At 39.1% G+C, this 21,792-nt stretch overlaps 1 protein-coding gene across 1 annotated transcript; it reads right to left on the bottom strand.

The window, feature by feature from the left end:
• Positions 1-1,512: 1,512 nt before the first annotated feature.
• tinagl1 (tubulointerstitial nephritis antigen-like 1) lies at positions 1,513-20,413 on the bottom strand. The gene is made up of 12 exons (XM_020932785.2): positions 20,254-20,413; positions 17,279-17,588; positions 15,226-15,292; positions 12,552-12,644; positions 12,357-12,471; positions 10,271-10,397; positions 10,003-10,153; positions 9,740-9,926; positions 8,957-9,002; positions 8,235-8,358; positions 4,285-4,330; positions 1,513-3,780 (listed from the first exon to the last, which is right to left on the bottom strand). The coding sequence occupies exons 2-12, from the start codon at positions 17,580-17,582 to the stop codon at positions 3,616-3,618; spliced, it is 1,425 nt and encodes a 474-aa protein (XP_020788444.1). The 5' UTR covers positions 17,583-17,588; positions 20,254-20,413; the 3' UTR covers positions 1,513-3,615.
• Positions 20,414-21,792: the final 1,379 nt, after the last annotated feature.

Here is a 21,792-nt window from a genome sequence, read left to right as displayed (position 1 = left end):
TTTCTAGTAGTTACAGTAACAGATAGCAAAGCAGATTGTATCTCAGCTTCATGTCACACAAATCCTCTAACACACTCATTTGTTAATTAATAAAAAGGAAATCCTTTTTTGGTCAGATGTCAAACTCCAAAGAGCTTTTTCCACCCGAGTCTGGGATTTACCTGCCTTTTGAATGGAGGGAAGTGTGCTCATAGCTGCTTTAACTATAGAGTCTACGTCACAGCCTTTCAGATTCACAGTGGAAAATATTTTTACAAGTATGCCCCATTGTTTGGAGAGTACATGCCCAGTGCTCATTAAACGTTTACCAGATGCAAGAATGCAAGGTGAAGGTCAGTCCCCTGGGGAGGAGCAGCTCTGCACCGGACCTGGTAGTTTTCACCCACCTCTTAATAAGACCTATTAAAGTAACCTGCTTTTGGTCTGGCTTCAAACAGGCACAGGGAGTCTTCAGTTCACTCTCACTTTCAGGACAGATGTGCATCCAGGTGTGGAACTGAACAAACCCACAACACAATTAGTCCATAAAAACTCAAACTGGAGCTCTTAAATGGTTGTGAGTGAGAGTCAATATCAAGTTGAACTGTATATTCTTTATTATTGTATTTATTTATTTATTTATTTATTCATTATTTGAATATGGCAAACTATGATTATTCTGTGTTCATCTGAATTGTTATATTATTATTTGAAATTAGGGATTAAAACTTACAACAGTGGATGTAACCAAGCATGTAGCACTGATAGTGTTAATTCTAGTCTTAATTTTTCTGTTGTTCACTTTTGCTGGATTTTAATTCACATCACAACATTCTTGGACTATAATTAATTTATGGAAGAAGGGAAAATTAATGGTGCATTGTGAAACTTTTCTGGAGGAGGATCCATCAAACGCTTGTCTCCATCGAGATGTTAATGTTTTGTCTGGAATGTTTCACAGTTTGGCATTAAACCTTTCTATCTTCGTGGAGACCAAACCGGACCAAGTTACAGGTCAGATCTGTGGAGAGGCAGCCTAGCTCACTGTCAGAATGTTTGTTTTTCTAGGTATTTTTTTAGCAATAAAACCATCTGTAATTGAATAAATGCAAGGCAGAGCTGTTCAATGTCATACCATGGAACATTCCAGGCAAAGCAATTACATCTCTATAGAAACAAGTACATGATGAACACCTAACCAAATAGTTACATAGTGTACCTTTAATTTATATTTTTTGTAGTTTAGTAGTTGTAGTTATTAGTAACTAATATCTCGCATGTATCACATTCTAAACTCAGAAAACCAACAGTATATTAACCGAACCCTCTCTGATGCACCAAACCTGTGATATACATCCACACTATCGCTCTCAGTGTAAACGCTGACACCGCAGACTCTTGCACAAACTGTGTCCGGCCTGCCACATCAGATTTGTTTACCCCTCAGCAGATCGCTCATTTTGGCTCACTGACCCCAAATATTAGCAAAACTCACACTCACATTCACGACACAAAAATAACTAAAGTACATACTTTTCAAGTATTTTTTGAGGCAGTTTATTTTATGTGTATCTCAATCATTGACAAATATGCACAACAGAAATAGGACAAAAGCATATCATTTACACCTTTTATAAATAAGTCAGTGGATATGAAGTGTTTTTTTCACATTATACTTTATGGAAAATACAGTTGAAGTGAGAGAGCTCTGCAGTGGATGAACAGTTTCTGTCACAATATAACAAAATATAATGGAAATGTGTTACATTAAGTTTGGTCCAAGGAAAAGACGATGTAAAGATGGAGGATGCACCTTTGGTCTGAGTCTGTGACGACTTCTGCATTAGGTCATACCATACAGTTACGTTTATGTATAAATAAGCACCAAAGAGCTGTATTTTATGACAATAACAGTAGTGACAAGAAATGGTTTTGACAGCTGAAGCTAAAACATTCGAAATGATCACACACAAACCCATATTTTACAAAATGTGAATAACAATTGTACACATTATCTCCAAAATTAATTTGATCAGAGCCAGAATTTGACAGAAATGAAAAGGTGTTTTGAAGTTGGAGCAAATATGTAATTTACAGTGAGTGGTAATAATATACCAGTTGAGACTTCAATTAGCCTCCAATAAAAACTTCATAAGTGAAGTGAAGAGAAGAAAATGTTTGCAGCCATAACAATTACAGTGGGTGTGGGTGCTTGTAAACAACATATAGATCGGCTGTACACTTTAATGTGACCTGGCAACTGCTAGCTTGAAATATTGTGACAAGTGAAGATAGACTGGCTTTAGAAGCAGTGGTCAATCAAGGTACAAAATGCTGTTCTGTGATAGCTACAACAATATATACAAAAATAAAATACAATTCTTTAAACAAGCAAACAGTAACTATTGTAATGTTATTTTAAAGTTGCACAGAAAACTGATTGTTCCAGGTCTGACACCTGCTCATTTCTATGAAACTGCTATTACTTTATCTAGAATGTTCCACAATATGGCAACTTAATATTTCTTCAATTACAGTTGTATTGCTCACTGTGAGTTGATTTGCACCTTCACAGATCTGACCTGTAACTTGGCCATGTGGGGTCCCCTGCTTGTCTCTGTGGAGACTGAAAAAGTTTAATACCATACTGGTGAAAAAAAAAAAAAATCCAGGTAAAGCAATAACATCTCAGTAACATCAAGTAGGTGCAGACCCTCAGTTAGAAAAGTTACATAATGCACCTGTAAGCTTAACATGAATATCTCGTATTGGTCTTAAATACAGTAGAATGTTTGATTTGGAATAAGACCGGGCTGAGGACGAGACTGAACATGTTTTGTTGTCGTTTTGTTAACAGTGAGGATTGTCATTATTTTATTTTAAAATCCTTTGCCAAAATATCAGTCAAACAGTTAAAACAGGGTCATATAATAGAAATTAAACTGATTTGAGTTTAAATATTTAAGACTTCCTGTTTGATTCTTGGTCAAAGTGAAAATCTCACCCTCAAAGGCACTGAGGTTTCTCTGTGACAGTGAGTGTGAGAAACCGCTGCCTGGAGCTACTGTTAACTCAATGAGAGTGTTAAATTGAGCGAAAGAGACAACTGTGCTTGTGTTTGAATGACAGCCCCATGCCACAAAGGTCATATCAGACATTATATCATGTTACTCACTAGACCTGGGTGTGCCTAATAGCTTTATGTCTCACCTCTAACAATCTGCTTCTCAAATTTCCTCCTCTTTGAGCTGTCCCCTTGGCCCCCTCTGTCTGGTTTATAGATTTAGCCTGAAAGCTTTGGGCCGATAATAGACCTTTTTAAATAATCTTTTTTGTCAGGTAAGGCTGTTTTTTTTTTTTTTTTTTTTTTTTACTTTTTAATACTCTGGTGGTTTAAAACTCTGGTGTTTAAAGATGGTTGTTCCTGGGGAGGATGAAAAAGAGTTGTTTGTGGAGCAATAAAAACAGAGGAAGCCGTGAAGGTTGACATGTTAAGGGGAGTTTTAGCGACCCACACTGTAAATGGGTGTGAAGAGGATTGATCTTGTATCCCAGGAAACATGGTGGGTCCACTGGTAAAGTTCACGTCAGTCAGTGCGGTGTAAGGTAAATGTCCCATGAGGATTTAAAATGTCTTTATTTGCGTTTGCGATGGTGGTGATGGTGGTTGTGCATGTCCTCCATTGTAATTCTGCCCCAAACGCCAATCACAAAAGCCTCAATTTCACACTCATTTTCACCCCGGGCAATTCGGAAGTAGCCATTTTCACCCCAGTTCTTTCCCCAGGAGTTGGCGGCAATCTGAAAGGATAATGGATACAGGATTAGCGGTGACAAATTATTATCTACAGTATCAAAGTTGTTCTTTTGAAAATAACAAAAATTGGAATATGAAGTATGTTGTTTATAACAAGACAGCTATCAAAATTTACAAGATGGAAGGTAATATTTCTGCAAATGGGTACTTGTTTGGGGGTGTAACACCTTTTCTGTTGCGTGGTGGTGAGCATTTTAGTGTTTTTGTTGAAATACCAAAAAATTTGACAATTAAAAAAAAAAACTACATGTAATTTATAAAATACATATTTGTACACAGTTGAGTTGAATTTTTAAAGTAGAAAAATATTATTTAGAAAGTGACAACAATGGTCGTCACATCATGAACCCAAATGTGTGTGTAATTTTACAGTTTTGAGCAATACTGGAATCTCAACCAATATGTAAAAAATAACACAATATAGCAATTTATTTTCTATAAAAAAGCTAAAAAAAACATGTTAACAAAAATAATAATTCAAACCATACCCAGTATTTTTGTATTCTTTCGTCAACTTTTCTCTCCTCTCCCCACCTGAAAATTAAACAAGTTCAATTAAATGTACAGAACAAACAGTAAAGAAATGTTAAAAATTACATCAAAAAGGTGTCTCCAATCCACTAACCCTAACCCAATCCTCTATATGTTAGCATTTTATAAACAGGCAGTTTCCAAAGTGCTGCAGAGAGACAGGTAAAAACAATATGAATAAAAGCCACCACACACTACAATAAAATTTGCCTGATTTAGATGGCGATTTGTTTCCCTGAGTTCGGGGCGGCATGACCCGACTTTGTGTCTTCGTATGCAGTTTTGAAGCAACTGTGCTCCTCAAGTGTATGGTGTCACTGTGACTCTGAGCTGCTCTGTCAGATCGTAACCTCCAAACATCAACAGTGCTATGGCAACAGCCGATAAAGCTTCAGACAGAGTGACGGAAACTGAGGCGCAAGATACAAACTCAGGAAATAGCTAAAATAATTATTACTCACCTCTTGTAAAGTTGTAAATGTAAATCGCATCCATATTATCTATACAATCTGTACTCTGCAAATAATGACACCCAGTCTGTGTGTCTGTGTCTGTCCACATCCACACAGCGCACGGATCGGGGTAAAGCTGCAGATTAGCGATAGTGGCTCTACTTCCTGTGTACTTTATTGTCAGCCTTCTGTGCATTAATATCATATATCTGAAGTATTGCACCACACTTCACAAATAATAATGACACAATTTTGACTTGCCTCTAAACTAGAAGTGCAGTGCTCTGACCTCTTGAACACTTAAGAGGCTCAAAGCGAGTGGTTTTACAGTAGACAGGAAACAGCTGACACGACGTGCGCTCACAACTTTGCAGCTTGTGGTCCGCAGACATGTCCCGCTGCAGTATTCGTGATTTGAGATTGTATGAGATTTAAAATCTCATACAATTCGCCTTGTGTCTATGGTGTGCTTTTTATAGTATGTTTAAAAATCGAATGAATCCTTAAGAAACAAAAATTATTAAATGCTCAAATGCTTAATCTAACTCGTTCTAAAATAATAAAACCAGTCAAATCAAACAAGATAAACAATTAAAAAGCAATCAATAAACAAACTCAATAAAATTAACTAGGACCACATAGTTAGGCCTCTATTTTAAACTTCAGGGAGAGTTGACACTCTAGGAATGTGTTCACCTTGGACACTGGCATTACTGACAGATAAAAGCAGGAAGGCGTGTCAGATATGCTCAAGATTGGAAAAATGCTTCATCAACATCCTGAAAACATGGTATTTATGGCTGGACAACACCTAGCTGCACTTGTACATCATTCCACTCCAAAGAACATGGAATTCCCCTTTTCCTGTGCCGTTTCCTCACTCCGGCATGAAACAGGAAGCAAAGAGGAGGTCTCAGGGAAGTTAATTCAATCTTGTCAACGTCCAGCCACCAAACATGGACTGTGTAAAAGCAGACGCACTATCTGTGTCTCCTCAAGTCAGCTTAAAAAAGTCAATTTCCCATCATACCTTGCTCTCAAGTTCCAGCTCTTGTCAACTGTTGTTGACCTTTAGACGCCTAATTTTGTCAAAACAGACTCCCAAAGTCATCCTGTTTTTCACTTGGAGTCTTCACTTTCCCAAGAGGCTTGTGGTGCCCAATCATTTGTTATCTTTTATAAGAGCAAGGAATGCTGGGAAAATTGTGATCCTGGTTTTGGTCCGTGCCAAGTCCAAAGGCCGCAGCCACACCACATGAGCCATGCTTCTATCAGCAAGTGACTTTATTAGGGTCTGACATCATAAAACAGATACACAGTTGTGTAAACAACTGATGTCAACCAATCAGGAGCTTTTTGTTTCCATCCAATGCCACTTTTAGTTTCAGAGATACCTGCAGTGGGTAGGGTCAGACAGAATCAGACTCTAATCACGGCACATGCCCTCTGCGAGCCTGTGTGCCCCTGACCTCTCCTCCGGGGGCACTGATCCCATCTCTGTCCGGTGCGTTCAGGATCAACACAGCAGACAATACTCTTTCCAGAACACTGCGCTTCAATACAGTTTTAACAAACTTTCCCAGGGTCCAGGCTTAAGCCAATGCACCGCTGTGGGCTTTACATTGAGCAAACACACTCATGCTCGTGCAGGCAGGTCGAGGCTCAAAAAGCTGTCCTCCATCCAACTGCCCCAAAGGAGAAGAGGCATAGCATAGAGGACCAAAAATTACATACTTAATAAATGAATACAATAATAAATGTTGGAATGTATCAAATTAAGTGGTGAATAAATTATGTTGTGTTGCGCATGTTCTATGTTGGTTGCAGTAGTGGTTGAGGTGGCATTAGTAGTGTCCCAAATAGTAGCACCTGCCTGCACATAAACAGGAGAGAGGAGAGCTCAATGTTCTGTCTGTCACAATCAAAACCAAAATTTGGTTGGTTGGCACAGGTTGTTGTTATTTACGTTGTGGAAGTCCATTCAACAAAATATCTTCATGTGGTCAAAACTAATAATGCTAATCTTGCAGATTAGACCCTATGAAATACATTGCGTTCTGAAATGCATGTGAGAATTGTATAGAAGTTGTTTTTCTTTTAAAACTGATTTTACCTAAAACTCTAACAGCTTTGAAGATTTTACAGTTATTTTGGAAGACTAAAGACTAGTTGTCTGTCAAATCAAGATGACTAAACACAATAATAAATACTAAATGTATATTGCTAGATATTGCTTTGTTGTGATCATCTCTATTTGAAACCTTACGTAAAATTTTTATGGGAACACAAGAGACGTCGGTACAAACAGTTTTACATGAAAACATTTTTCAGACCACTGTGAGCTGTGAGGCATGTTATTTGAACAAGGTAAGTACAGGTCTGTGGATAAAAGTTGGGTGTTTATGTTGAACAAGCCTGTACATGAGTTGTTATCATCAAATGAATGCCATCAAACATATACATCACACAGACAGCAGCAGCAGTGTTTTGTCTTGATAAATGATAAATCAGATAAAAGCCCTTAGTCATAGCAATGGGGAATTTCTAAGTAACTCACATTTTGTCAGGACAAGCAAAAGCATTGTAATATTATTATTATTACTGTTCAATTTTCTACTGAAGATCACAAGAAGACAAGCAGTTAGAGAGTATGCAAACAGAGGGCTAATTGGTTTTCTTTCTGACACAAGAAGCTGCACTATTCTGATGTTATTTCTTCTTAGATTTATAGATAAATAAGTCATCAATTTTGTTACATTATTTTTGCTTCAAAAAGTGGAAGCCTGCCCAAACAGCTACAGGTGAGATGAAAAGGAGTGAATAGGAGGGGCCAGGGTCTCCAGGTGTGTCAGCCGTCTGCTTGCCTGCATATTTGTGGTTGTTGTGGTTTTTGTAGGAGGAGAACAGGAGGAAGAGGGGTTTGTCTGGACCCATAGAGGAGCAGAGACAAGGTGTGTCTCCAAAAACAATTGGAGGGGAGGGATGCATATTTATCTACTTGGTCATGACAGTGTAAGAAGTTAAGTTAACACAATTACCGCCTGATTCATAATAAACATAGTTGCAAAGAAGAAACACAGAAATTGCTCCAGTAATAATAAATACTTTGAAAGACCACAACAATGCTGCGCTAAAACAAGTTAAACATGCGCCATTTCAGAGGTAAGTGTTTGATTAATCATGATGATGCCATTGGAGCTCTATCTCACAGTGGACCTCAATGCTCAAACATAAGCTTCTTATTTAAACTCATATATCATTTTATCGCTGATATCATTTAAACTCAGCATTTAAAAATGTTTATAAACAAATAAATAATATAAACAAATATTGAAAGACATTTTCTAATTTGTGATCACTTAATAGGAGGGGGAATAAATGTTTATATTTTTTGTTATATTGCTCAGCTCAGTAATCCAATCAAATGGATGTAAATTTAAATTTAACAAACTTACCCAATGATTCTGACTGAGTGTGTCCCATGTTTGCGATAGTGAGGAGGCTTTGTGAAGCTGACGTCTGTGTGCTTGTAGATTCCACTCTTGTAAACAAAGAAGTCCTCATGCACCTCCATAATGGCTACAAAAGCAAAATGGTAATGTTAATGTGAAAATTCTGTACAAATTCTGACTGATTGCAGAACACACTGAAACACTATGTACCTAACCTCATTTGAACTTTCCACTAAACCAGGACGAAACAATGCAACACAATAGTCTTACACACACGTCTTTAGCTTTGTAAAAAAGGAACTTGACTTGAAGCCAAAAGTCTTTTTGGAAGGCTTAACAATAACCCAAAGACCTGGCATGGGCCCACGGAGCACACACACACCCACGTTTTCACATACACACGCTGTGTCTTAAGTGGACTTGACCATAGTCCAGATGGGCAGCAGACAATGAGGCGGGCCATGAAGCGAAGTCAGATTGACCCTGCACACACGATGGCCTACAGTTTCTGACCAGGTGTTAAGAGTTAAAGTTTAAAATGTGTTCTGAACTATTAGAAAGTCAAAGGTTAAGGGTCAGACGTGCCACCCAGCCCTCAAAGTTGCAAGCATTTCAAGTTGTTGAGTTGTGAGTCCACTGTGTGGACACTAACACACGAGGGAGCACTGTTTACGCTAAGATAATGTTATATTTAAGGAGGCAAAAACTTGAACAGATCATGTTACCTTGCACGGGGCCATTATCCATAATCTCCTTCATGATCTCCTTCTCCTATGAGATGAGACAGATAAAACTCATTATATGTCAGTTAGATGTGGAGGAGTGAAACAGCCTCTGTAAATGTTAAAAGTGAAATAGATTGGGCCTCCTCTTTTAATATCTAGCATATTGACTCCACAGACCTGTGGGAGACACAGATATTATGCAGTAATGATTGTAAGAAGCATTAGCATTAGCATCAGTTAACTTTGATCGATTCAGCCTGATAAAAGAGCAGTAATAGAATATTGATGTATTCGAGATAGATATTTTTGGTAAAGTATGACTGAAATAATGTTTTTCTCAATTTAGTGCTTGATATAATTATTTCACTGTCAGTAATAGAGTCTATCAATAACAACAAACAGCAAAATTCAATTTTACAAGTCATTTGATACAGGAATAAACATATGGCCTAAAATTGTGACCGGTAAACAGGCTAAATGCACTCAGCAATAAACAAATTTAGAAAACAACTGGCAAGAATTGTAACATTTACAGAGTATCCTGTTGTAGGAGCTCAATATGCTGTATAATAAATTTTCTGCCTTTCAGAGCCCTTTGGAGCTGTGTCATAGCTTAAAATTTTCCCATATTCATTTATAGAGAACAAAAATGCATGACTAATGTCCACACTGGAGAAACATGTGAGGGGAATTACATTATATCTGAGCACAATGTTGTATGAATGCTGTTACACCACAGTGTTTACAGGAAGTGGCAGAGCAGGTGGTGGATGCATTACTTACATTAGAGGAGAGCCTGTACGGAGGAGTAGACTGGTAGATATCATTGTGGTAGTTGTGTGTGTTGGGACAGCGTTGTGTGGCCTGCCTCTTCCCCCGTCCCACTGAGCGGCTCTGCATCATGCAGCGGGCTACCTCAGCAGGGGTCTGCTGGGGGGGTCTATAGGGGTAGCAGTCCTCAGTGACAACTCTGTAAAACATGAGCAAAAGTCAGAAAACTGTCTGTGAAATAAGCACAGATTAAGAGGCCTAATAGTGGAGTGTACCCTCTGCGCCGGAGGTACCACCAGGCCCCATCGATGCGCCCTCCTGCACAGCCCCCCTGATTACGAGTGTCACAGGAAATCAGGTTCTGGGGGGACAGTTGTGGTGTCATGTGACCCATGGACTGGATGGAGATTCGGTCTGAAGCCACAGCTAAGGAAGAGCAACAAAGTTTTTTAATTAACTATTTCTTGAGGTTTACAGACAATTCATGTAGGAAGTACTTAAGTTCAGTTTATTTTATTTTAAAGACACTGTTTTATAACCAACCTGCTGTGGAGAAGGCCCAGGATGCTGCACAGTTCCCTTGGTCCAGAGGCTCATGGATCTTCCCAGGCCACTTCTCAACTGAGTTGAAATAAAGAGGAAGCTGCTCGCTCTGAGGATCCATGTTCATCTAACAGAAACACCACAGCATCTTTTGTTATTTTTTCTGTTAGAATTGAAGATAAATTATGTTTTGAAAGATTGCAGTGGAAATTTGGGATTACAACAAACTATTCAGCTCTTGTCTTTGCACCACAGTGGTTGGATCATGGGCTGATTGCATAAGCGTGTTAATCAAGCATTGTGCAGAAAGGACTTATTCACATGCAATTAGGAGCACTCAGCCTCCTGTCAATCTGTAAGACAGTGGAATTGACAGCAACCTTTGATTCCCATAGTCACTACCATTTTTGGACACTCTCTTGGAAGATGGGAAGAATGTGTGTGTTATATGTTTTCAATAAGAAATACTGCAGTGAAGATAAATCCTCATTATGTTATGGCTCACATGACTCTGGAAATGCCAAACATACTCTGCTCATTAATCTCTGTTTAAGGTTGGGTGAACTCCTAATCTCTCAGTTATGTGTGATAACAGAGCGCACGCTTCTGTTAAACGGACGCCCCCCTCTTGAAGTATGCAGAGCCAGACGGACAGCTGATACATGACAGAGGAATGTGCCACTATCCCAAAGGTGAAAGGTCGAGGACTCTGGCTTACGACACATCCTCAAGGCATTGAAAAGCTAACGATGATATAGCATGAAGTTTATGGAAGATTTGTAATGAAATTGTCTAATTTGGGGCCATTTCAAACAAAGTGTGCAGAAATGAGGGTTTATGATGAGATGAGATGTAGTGGCGCAAGCAGGAACTTGTAGCCATCGGAAACTGAAAAGGGGTAGTTTTGGGACACGGCGTATCATGAGAGTCGGGAGTACGTGTGATGGAGAGATGGAGGTGCAGACAGAGGAGGAGGCTGCTCTTTATGCCTGCCACCATCCCCTCTATCTTCTGTCTGCTGCTCTGGGTCTGTCTTATGTAATCTGTCTGGGCGCAATGTAAACAGAGACGCCATGGATCACAGTGGACTGAGGGCCCAGACGCAGAGGGAGTCACCTGCTCAAGAGCCACCATAATTAAGGGAAAATGTTTCTGTCTTATAGAATGGGGCAACAGTAGCTCAGTATGGGGCGACAGTAGATAAGTTGGTAGAGCTTTTGTCTTGTGATCTGATGGTTGGCGGTTCATATCCTGCTTTTGATATTAAAAAAAAAAACATAACTGGTTGAGCGGTCAGATTCACTGATCCACAAGTTGGCATAGCAATCCCAGCTCTCATAGAATAATAATGCCATTGTGTCCTTGGGCAAGACATTTAACCCATCTCGCCTCCAGTGTCTGTACATTGGTGTGTGTGAATGGATGAGTGGTTCTTTGATGTACAGCGCTTTGAGTGCTTTGAAGGTGTGCTATATAAAAATATGACAATTTACCATTTACTACAGAATTAGGACAACAACAACAGTGCTCAAGTTACTAATATATGAAGACAAGTTACAGGTCTGACTGTTCAGTGTCTAACCTACATTATTGCCGTTAATACTAATATGCTGACATATGCTGGCACCATATGACATATGGTGCTAATAATCTATACATTTTTATTTCTGACCAATGTATCTATAATGTTCATATTCCAGAGGTTCACATGTTACAAATTGCTATAAATAATCCTGAGAGAAGTGTATTGAAGAAATGGGTGTGTTTGGGATGTACAGGGTGTTTCCAATGGAGAAATGTAGTCAGGGGAAATTCTTTAACTGAGATTTCCTAAGGAGGGAAGGATATTGTCTTCCTTGTCTCAAGCAAGCAAAGCCTCCTGGCTGTACCAATATTATTTTATGTTCCAACCAACCCCCAAAGTGAATGTCATTTTCTATCTTTATGGAATGCACTTCATTTTGTTGAGACAAATTCCCTAGGTGTTTCTTGATACTTAAGGTTGGACGGTGATGCTGTTCTTAGGGGGTTCAAAATAGCAAATATCTGGGATTTATTAAAATATATAAAATGAAATGAGAAATACCTGTATCTCATTCATGTTAAGGATTGTCCTGGAGGGTCTGTGTGTGCCCAGTCTGTAGCGAATGCCCTCATCCAGGGTCATGCCATAAAACTGACTGTAGTTAGCAGCCCTCCACCTGAAAGAGCAGGACACTGAAGTCACGAACTACATGTACTATGGATCTTATCATCAGGGTTAGTCCTGTATAGCCCATACCCATAGTTTCCTCTGTTTACTGCTTGAATCATGTCCGCCTCCATCAAACAGGAGTTCTGCTCACACTCCCAGCGCCCAGTAGAACCGCATGTACTAGAAAAGATACACAAAAATAACACAGTTAAGAGACTGGTTTGACAATAATAATTGTAAAGTTTATGCAGCATTACAGACACCCAGGGGATATTCATATATAAAGTTAGGGTTAGGGTTATATGAGCCAAGTTAGCCTCTGAAAATAATGGACAGATGGAGACAGAATGAGATGGAGATGAGGAGGATAAAGGCCACGTGGAGCCTTTTAAGGCAGCAGCACACAGCTCCATTTTTAGCCAAGAGAAAGATCCCTGAATACAGAGGACGGGGCGATGACAAAGTGGATAAGAGAGCAGGATATTAACAATGACATTTACTTGTTTTTTGGGTATGTTTAAAAATAGCAAAAAGTGACCTGCGCCTCAACAGCTGACATTTATTTTGAATGCATAACTTCAGTTGAAAAGTTCGACATTTGTGCACGTTTGCTGACAATTAGAGTACACTGTTGTTACACCTGTTAAATTATTGAACTGAGCCCAGACATATTTTATCATCTCACACACTCAGATCTAATGTCCTTTTCAGACACACTGGATACCATTATGTGTACCTCCTCTATGTTCACACTTCGCACACAATACCTCCCTGTGACTCCCGCAACATCATCCCACAGTGGGACACAAGTGCAGGAGTACAGATAGTGACTCTTGACCCCTCCCTCCCATCAGAAGATCGCAGGAATGCACACAGCAAAGCGCCACTGGGTCATGAAGCATAATAAATTAACACAAGCGCAGGTATAATGACAGAGCCACAGAGGCACACGGACAGAGCGTGGTTGCACTTTTGAGTAATGAGGCCTATGTGGACAACGAGAGACCATATTTTACATTCCAGGTCACACTTGATAATCCCAATGACTTCACCTCTGGGACATGGGGATAACATGGGGATAACATGGGGATGTCACTTATATAACACACAGAACCCACGCAAGGTGTATCAGCTCACATGGCAACAGATGTTTGAGTTTAAGAACACATACTATCAATATTATGAGGGAAACAGCAGTAGGAATGTTCTAGTAGACGGGAAAAAATAATCTTGTTTTATAATGAATCCACTGTTTATGTCATCTCTGGGAATATGATCTGGTCATGTCCCATCACATTTTTGTTCAAGGTGATTGATATCACAAATCCATCTGTGATTGCAATATTTTCCCAAATATGTGTTATAAACCCAAATAGGTCACGCTCAATAACTATGGAATGGTGAAATGTTCCTAGCTCATAAAGCAATCAACAGCCATCCTGCTATTTAAGCACTTTACCTCTATCAGCAATATTTTGCTGACAAGATATCACTATTTCGCAGCACTATCTGTTGGCCAGGCGGTTTGTGTCGGAAGTGCAGATAGAAGTGTGGGGGTTTCTGTGCCGTTAATGAGAGAAAAAGGGAGAGTGGTGTGTGTACTGAAGCGGAAGCCATGTCAGACTGGGAGGATGGCCTTTTGGTAAATTATAAGTGTAGCTATCTTCTTTCGTACCAGTAACAGGGGGCAAATTTTCAAGTATCTATGTGTAGTGCTTTAGTAAGTCTGTTTGAACGTGGGTGGGTATGGGACTTCTTTGTCAGCAAATCAATTCTAATCTGAAAATATCTTGACAAGTCAGTCCTTGTGCACTTCAGCCTGTGGCCTGCAGTCCATCAAATCTCAATGAGAGCCATTTCCAGACTGTCTCTTATCTGCATAACCATCAGGACCTTTCAGTCAAATGTAATAGAGCTGTCTCAATACGACTTAGGACTTCCTTTTGACAGAGGGCAGTTACTGCAGTTAAACAGCTGTTCCATGCCAGGAGCTGAAGAGCTAAGGGTCAACAATGTTAAGTTTGGACATGACATGCCCTGGCAAACAGTGTCAGTGTTCTTCAGTTTGAATATAGTGTACAAATATATACTAAACCAACAACAAATTACTATTTAAACATAAGACAGAGACTTTGTGACACTGTAGTGAGAAAACCACAGTCGAGAACAGGTGAGGAATGTAATTCATCTGTCTTAACTCTTAACTTCCTCTCCTCCGTTTGAACGCCCACTACAGGAACAGATTTAGCCCTCCTTTAGGACATGTATATCTTACAGACATAAGGAATGTTTTACAAGCTTCTCCTAACTTGCTTAGACAACCTATCAGACAATTATGGTATGTTGTTAAGGCTTTCCATAGGTATCAATTATATGGTAACCGTAGAATGCTTTACATTTTTCAATAGCAGAATTGCCTCAATAGTTCAAATATTTTATACCTTAACATGCACTTTAGATAACACATTTATGAACTGCACATTTTTAGACTACATGTTTTATGAATGTATGTTTATATGAATAGCACCTTTATTTAGCAGCAGATTCATTCATTCATTTTTGTGTTGTGTAGTTACTAACATAGGGGAGGAGATAATGACTTTTTCAGAGAAAAGCAATAGTCACATTATAGATGCCTGCAAGAAAATGCAAAATGCAGATGTAGGTTGCTTTGAGTTTGTCTGACTCTTTATTCACCTGTGGGAACATTTAGATTTTATGTGCATTAGGAGACATGCAGGAGAAAGGTGTGTTTACCTACCATAAATTGCAGTTCTCTTTGTAGGTTTGCCCCGTTAAGAACTTGTTTCCATTTCGTTCACAGGTGCCTGAGGAGACAGAAAATAGCAGCTTAATTTATTTGATGTGTGGCATTACTAATGGCTCTTCGTGTGTGTGTGAATGTGTTGGTCTGGGTGCAAGTGTACACACAAAATATGTGAGCTCTAAGAAGCTCTGAGCTCCATAATCCACAGTAGGAATGTGGCGTTGAGTCTTTCCTGCCTTCCCAGGCTTCCTCCATGCTTTAAACAGCTTATGTTCACCTTTATCTAATGAGAAGAGCAAGAATGTAGCCCACTCAATGCATCAATAATTAAACTGGGAAATGTTCAGTTCCTGTTGATAAAGTTCATTTTTTATTCAAAACATGACGTGGCGACAGTGACTCAGCTTTAGACATTCCTTTGGAGGGAATTTGACCCGAAACACTCACCATCTGATTCACAGAGAAGTTGTGTAAACAGCAGAGACTTGGTGACAGACTTTTATCTATAAAATCACTTATAGCCCAGGCAGCAGCCTGTGTAGATTTATTAAAGAATTCATGGCATGATGTTACAGTGTGAATTTACTGACAAAGTAAATGATTAACGTGAGGTCTAGCAAAGTGGGATTTATGGTATACAGCTGTCATGGGCAATCACAACTCACTGTAAAATACTAGAGTGCCAGATACAGCCTGTAGACATATAATTCTCCAGTACTCAACAGGTGATTTGATATGATAACTATTTAATTTCTCACAATGGTAATAAGCAGTTGAATCAGACTATGAATAACATTGGTGAGGAATAATATGTGGTCAGTCTTTAAAAGAACAACCTGTTGTGTAGGTGACTCTTCCATCCATCAGTTTTTTTCTGCTTATAAGTTTTAAGTCATGTTATAATGTTGTTACTTCTACAAAAACACACCTGAAGCTGTGTTTTGTTTCATCAACACATGTTTGAGTAACCCTTTATTATTAGTCTGTCTACATCTCCATCTCCGCCTTGGGTCATGTAGTTTTCAAGTTAACAGCTATCTTATTACTTTTTGTTCAGTAGATTGGCAATCCCAGGGCTGAAATTATCCAAATTATTGTAGTGAAGGTGTAAGGGGTTTAAAAACACAGAGGACCACTTCCTCTATTACCACATGACATCACAAGGTAGAACAGTGCTTTCAGTTTGAGAAGAATTAAAAATGGATGGTTCATGAATCAGAAAGTAGCATAGTATGGGTCCTTTAAATTGAAAGTGTCACCTTTTGAACCGCTTTGTCGCATATAGGAGCACATACCTGCTGAGACCTCAGTGTCACCCATCCCAGGCTTGGTGTCTCTGCCTCCACATAGCCCACATTCTTTGGCCTGACCTCCATTCATCCCTCTGTATACCCCTCCCCTCCTCCTGGGTTAATAAGAAGCTCACTGTTCCTTCTTCCCTCCTCAGGTAGTGCTCACTGGCACATTTTGCACCTTTGCATGTTAACCAGTGACAGTGAAAGCTTGTACAATGTAATAAAATGTAAAATTTCATCTAATTTCAAATTCATGTTTTTCCTGTTGATGTCAGTTTTTATGCCTTTACGCCAAATATATGTTTCTAAAACAGCAGTGATGTGCTTGTCACAGTTACTACTTTGCAGCAGGTTTAATCGACACAAAGTGTGGAGGTGTTTCATAAATCAACTTTGAGACATGCACCTGGACATTGTTTCAAAGCTGCTTTTATTACATCTGCCAAAGGACACAGATCCTTTATATTCATTAGCATTGGCTGGCACTGAAGTTTTAGGGTCAGTGTCAGTAACTGCTGTATTTTGTGAGATCAGTCATTTTAATTAAGTATTTGCCACTGAACAAAGGATCCAGGTCTTCACAGTGTTTGCCTTTGTGAGACAGACCTCTTCTAGGCTTAGGCCAGTCTATTCCATCATTTACGTCTTTATATGAGTGGTAGCAAATTCAAATGCATCTTTGAGTATTATATCTTAAAAGTAGTATTTCTTCCAGCACCAAAAATATTTGATTTATTATTGCCACTTCTTACCGATAAAAGGAGCCTGCACCCCCAGACAATGCCCCCAGAAGTCAGGACAGCAGTCAGACACTGTGCGGTTACAGAAGAGGTCACAGTAGCAGATGGTGTCCAGATATGGGACAGTGCACGTGTCGTCTCTGCCCGGACAGCAGCCTCCTCTCCTCTGGCAGTAAGAGCCATGAGGGTCCCTGATGCCTCCCATGTGCAGTGGGCTGGCCAGCTCCCTCTTGGTCCTTCTCGACAAAATCCTATCTGCAGTACCTTCACCAGCCACTATCAGCAGGGCAACCACAGTCAACAGGATGACTTTCATTGTGAGCTGTAAAACACACAAAAATTTTTTTATATTTTTAAATGGCTGTCTGTATGGCTGCAGAAATGTTTTTCCCATGGAAGGTGCATCGTGTAGGTGCATTCACATGTGACTTTTGCCAGCAAACCATCAAGTTTACTCTGTGTGGTTTTCATAAACATCAACTCAAATGGTAGACTGGTTGCACACATACAGAAACTAAAGATAAGGCTAAAATAAGCTTGCAGCACTGAGACTAAATAATCGACTGGGATTTCTCCCCCCCAACTTTCCTTAAAACAAGCCAAAACAAACAGTAGCTTTGTAAGAAGAAAATGTCGACTTGACCATTACTCTGTCCCCATAAATCATTCTGCCTCATGCTGTTCATAGCCAGTCAAAGGATGTCCAAAATAACTAACAAGATATTATTAAAGATTTGAACAGTAAAGACGTTGTGCTTCTTTGTAGCAGGAAGTCAGAGAAATAATAGACAATGGCAAGAAGCTGTCCTATTGGGGGAAATGAGTCATTAATAATAAACAGTTATATTTATTTATCAATATATCAAAGGTGAATGTCCCCCTGTATGGCATTAATTTATCTAACTTGCATACATGTTCAAAAATACATTGAATAACATGCATTCTTAGTGTGTTTGGGATTGCCACTGGCGTCACCTATTTTGTCTGTTTGAGCATAGCATGTTTTCCTGTATGTCTGTTTTGTGTTTGTCCAATGCACATGCCAGGACCCATTTCTGTCCACTTAGCCTCAACAAAGGTCACGTGTGTTTGTGTGTGTGCTGGACTGCCACTAAGTACAGATCCTATGGACAGGGTCAAATGATGAAAAGGGGTTGGCCTCTGCTTACATAAATCAAATCATTAATTATCCAATCAGATTCCAGAGCGTAATAGGTACCGTGCACATAAAGCAGTGCTCCTCAAAAAGGATCTTTGCTGGACTGTTTTCTGCATGACTGTGCCTTTAGTCCAAAGAAACACACACACACATGGGTTCACAGTGATGCACAAGCAGGCATATGGCCATTGGGATGAGCAAGTCTCTTCCTTTTACAACAAGTGTTTTGTTGTAGCAGCCGTGCAATAAAACACCCACCAGTCTGTTACTAAATGAGATGCTGTGGCCTTTGGGTCAAAATGTACCCACGTGTTGCTCAAAACACTGTTGCCTAAAGGTTAAGTTAGTACATGCTCACTGTATTACAGACAAGGTTTAAATAATAAAAACTAGATATACAACCCACAGACCCTCACCATGGTGGCATTAGCCCTATCTTGCTGCTGTTGTGTCTCTTGTGCGATCAGTCTATCTGGCAATGTTAATAAAGTCAAATCCTGAACACTTTTAAAAACAACTGGTACAAAATAAAACTGATAAATAAATGCAAAATTAATGCAGTAATCATGTGGCTAATAGTACAAAAAATCTCTACTGAGCATTTTACAAACTGACCAATCAACAACATAATAGTAAAAGCACATCATCTTAAAGCTGCACAAGAGAGCCTTTTTTGAAGATGATACTTTAATCATTTATCTCAGTTTCTCCTCCTGTGTTCCAAAGCCAGACCACCATATGGCCCATCAATGCAGGGGCAGCTGTAGTCATATTAGTGGTCCCATTCAGAGGGACAAGTGTTATGAAACAGCAAGAGAGAGAGAGAGAGAGAGAAAAAGAAAAGTCCAGCTCAAACAAGTGACAACATGTAAAACTAAATGGTTCCTTAGAATGGCAAGAATCAACAAAACATTTCTTAGGCTCTTTCCAGTACAATTTAATATCGCAATGTTTTGATTTAAGTCTTAGCAAGTCCAAGCATAGCAAGTGATCTCAGTGCAAACAAAAGTGCCCAAGTAGAACACCTTTAAGGTGTGTAAGGTGCAAGATTATTTCAAAACATATTCATGGAAAGGCTGTTCATTTTGTTTTCGCATTTATCATTTAATTTCAGCTACAGTTTCGATCTTAATCACTATGTAGCTTTTCTAGGAGGGGTTTATGCCACCTGTTTGCATGGTTATTATTGCTTTGCCTGGAATGTTCCATAATATTGCATGAAATTCATTCATGTTTAATTTATTCAACAACCGGTTTTGTTGTTGCTAAAAAATACCTTTAAAAACATTCTTATTGTGACTGGGGTCACTTCTAAACACACCTGTAAATTGTCCTGGTAGTGTCACCTGCTTGTCTCCATGGAAAAAACTCTGTTTAATGCCATAGTGTACAACATTCTAGAAATAACACCTCAATGGAAACAAGTAGATGGTAGAACCACCATTGAACAGTGTACCTTTAACCCATGTATAATAATACCAATGCAGGTGTGACCAACAACAGGACCAGTCCAATGACAGGTAAGTGAAGGGTGGGCATTATCAGTCGGCTCTTCTAACTACACAAGCTGAACTGTCTGAACTCAGTAACCTTCAAATCTGTCTGCCATTGAGTGTAGACCAAACATTTTATACATTTTACAATTTTACACCCACAAAGTAAATATGTTGCAAATGTGAAAGCTTTACAGAGATTAGAACAAAGAATAATCTAAGTAGGACAAGAATGCACGAGGCTAAAGAAATATAATTGAGGTAACATGAGAATAGTGAATGCACCTGCCGAAAAACTAGCTGAAAAAAGAAAGCAGGAATAAGTGAATGCTTACCTTGAATTGAAGTAAACTATCTTTTATAATCCTTGTGTGTTGCTTCAGAAGCCACAGTCAGGTGAATCTTTGGGTAAAAGGTCTTTCTCAGAGTGTCCTCCAATCTGCTCTGTCACTCTCTCTATATAGTGCACACAAACCACTCCCACTCACACCCCTGCTGTCCGGTCCCTGGCTGCTACAATGCCAGCCTGTTACACAAATACATTCAGACTTTCTTTAACTATTCAATCTACTGTTATTCTCAGAGCAGTAACACAACAATTCCCTCTTCACAAACTTTAACTTTTCTTTCCTAGGTAATAAGTACCTCCGTTCCTGACCTACCCTCTAGTGGCCACTGATTGCATAACTTCACCTTGAGAAAGAGAGGGACTGCAATAAGGAGAGGTTTCCAATCACTAGAATCCTGAAGAAGGTTCTAGAGATAAGGTTTTGGCAAGCACGTGGGGCAAATATTTGACATTTTATGACTGCTTCAATCCCCAGCCACTTGTTTGGATATGTTGAGAGATTGTTTTTGCAGTCTCAGTTTTCCTATCTAACAGACAGGGACCTTATTTGCTTGTACAATTATAATTTTTTTTAAATTTTACTTTTTTTTTTTTTTTTGTCAGGCATGGTATTCCGGTAATATAACAGCTGCTTTTATAAAAGACACCCCGCTGAGACGATCAATAAGATGATGGCTGAATCTATAATTCTAACACAGTGGGAGCTGGACAGGCTGGGCGCCCAAAAACCTGTCAGAACAATTAATAATAAGTCCAATGCCTGTTCCCATTATTTGGATAATAAATATATGAATAGAAGCAGACATTTTGACAATAGGCCTTGTTTAATAATTTACCATTTTAGTGCTAAATAGCTGATGATTTACCAGTTTAAAATTAGCATAATTTTAAAGTCTAAGTGACTCATTATACTGACAACTTTAGACCCTGGAAATATTTTAAAGCAGCTAAGTATGCATGGAATGTACAATAAGTGAAAAAGAAAAGATAAGTGAAACTTCTGTCAACATAGTGGGTAGCTGTTGATAAGGGAAAAAGATGGAATTGCCTAACATCAGTTGTGAGATATTGGGAAATTGAACCATTACATTTGAGTCTGTAAACACACTAACAAACAGCAAACCGAAATCCTTCTATCTGAGGTAAAAACTTTAGCTTTGTGACAGTTTAGTTTGTGGCAGCACATTATACAAATTATCTTATTTTTTGGTTGGCATTTTTGAACCATTAACTATGTTTCAACATCTGACATGATTCTTTCAGTGAGTAAAGTTAAGGTGTTTTTTGAGTAACTTGTTCACTTTTTTGCAATGAAGGTATAATTATGGCCTTCCCTTGTCTTGCACAACCACCTGAACACCAGCACTCCAAGCTGTGTTTACTGTTTTATTGTCACCACCTTCTCAGTCATTACTATATATGTGTTGTTTACTTACCAGCAAAGACCCACTCTGTTGTACTGACATGTAAAGAATGCTATTTTGAATAGTGGTAAAGGGGGATCACTTCTTCAAAACAAACATCC

The sequence above is a fragment of the Boleophthalmus pectinirostris genome, unplaced genomic scaffold (genome assembly GCF_026225935.1).
Source record: "Boleophthalmus pectinirostris isolate CB_2022bp ecotype Guang Dong unplaced genomic scaffold, ASM2622593v1 HiC_scaffold_21, whole genome shotgun sequence".
Lineage (NCBI taxonomy): Eukaryota > Metazoa > Chordata > Actinopteri > Gobiiformes > Gobiidae > Boleophthalmus > Boleophthalmus pectinirostris.
This window is presented reverse-complemented; position numbering and strand designations above follow the sequence as displayed.

What these genes read in the sequence shown, in the direction of transcription:
- tinagl1 (XM_020932785.2), bottom strand. Translation starts at nt 17,582, where the DNA reads ATGAAAGTCATCCTGTTGACTGTGGTTGCCCTGCTGATAGTGGCTGGT. An exon ending in GGTGCAGGCTCCTTTTATCG is followed by an intron (nt 15,293 to 17,278) that starts GTAAGAAGTGGC and finishes CTGTCTCCTCAG; the next exon opens with GCACCTGTGAACGAAATGGA. An exon ending in CTGGGCCTTCTCCACAGCAG is followed by an intron (nt 10,154 to 10,270) that starts GTTGGTTATAAA and finishes GCTCTTCCTTAG; the next exon opens with CTGTGGCTTCAGACCGAATC.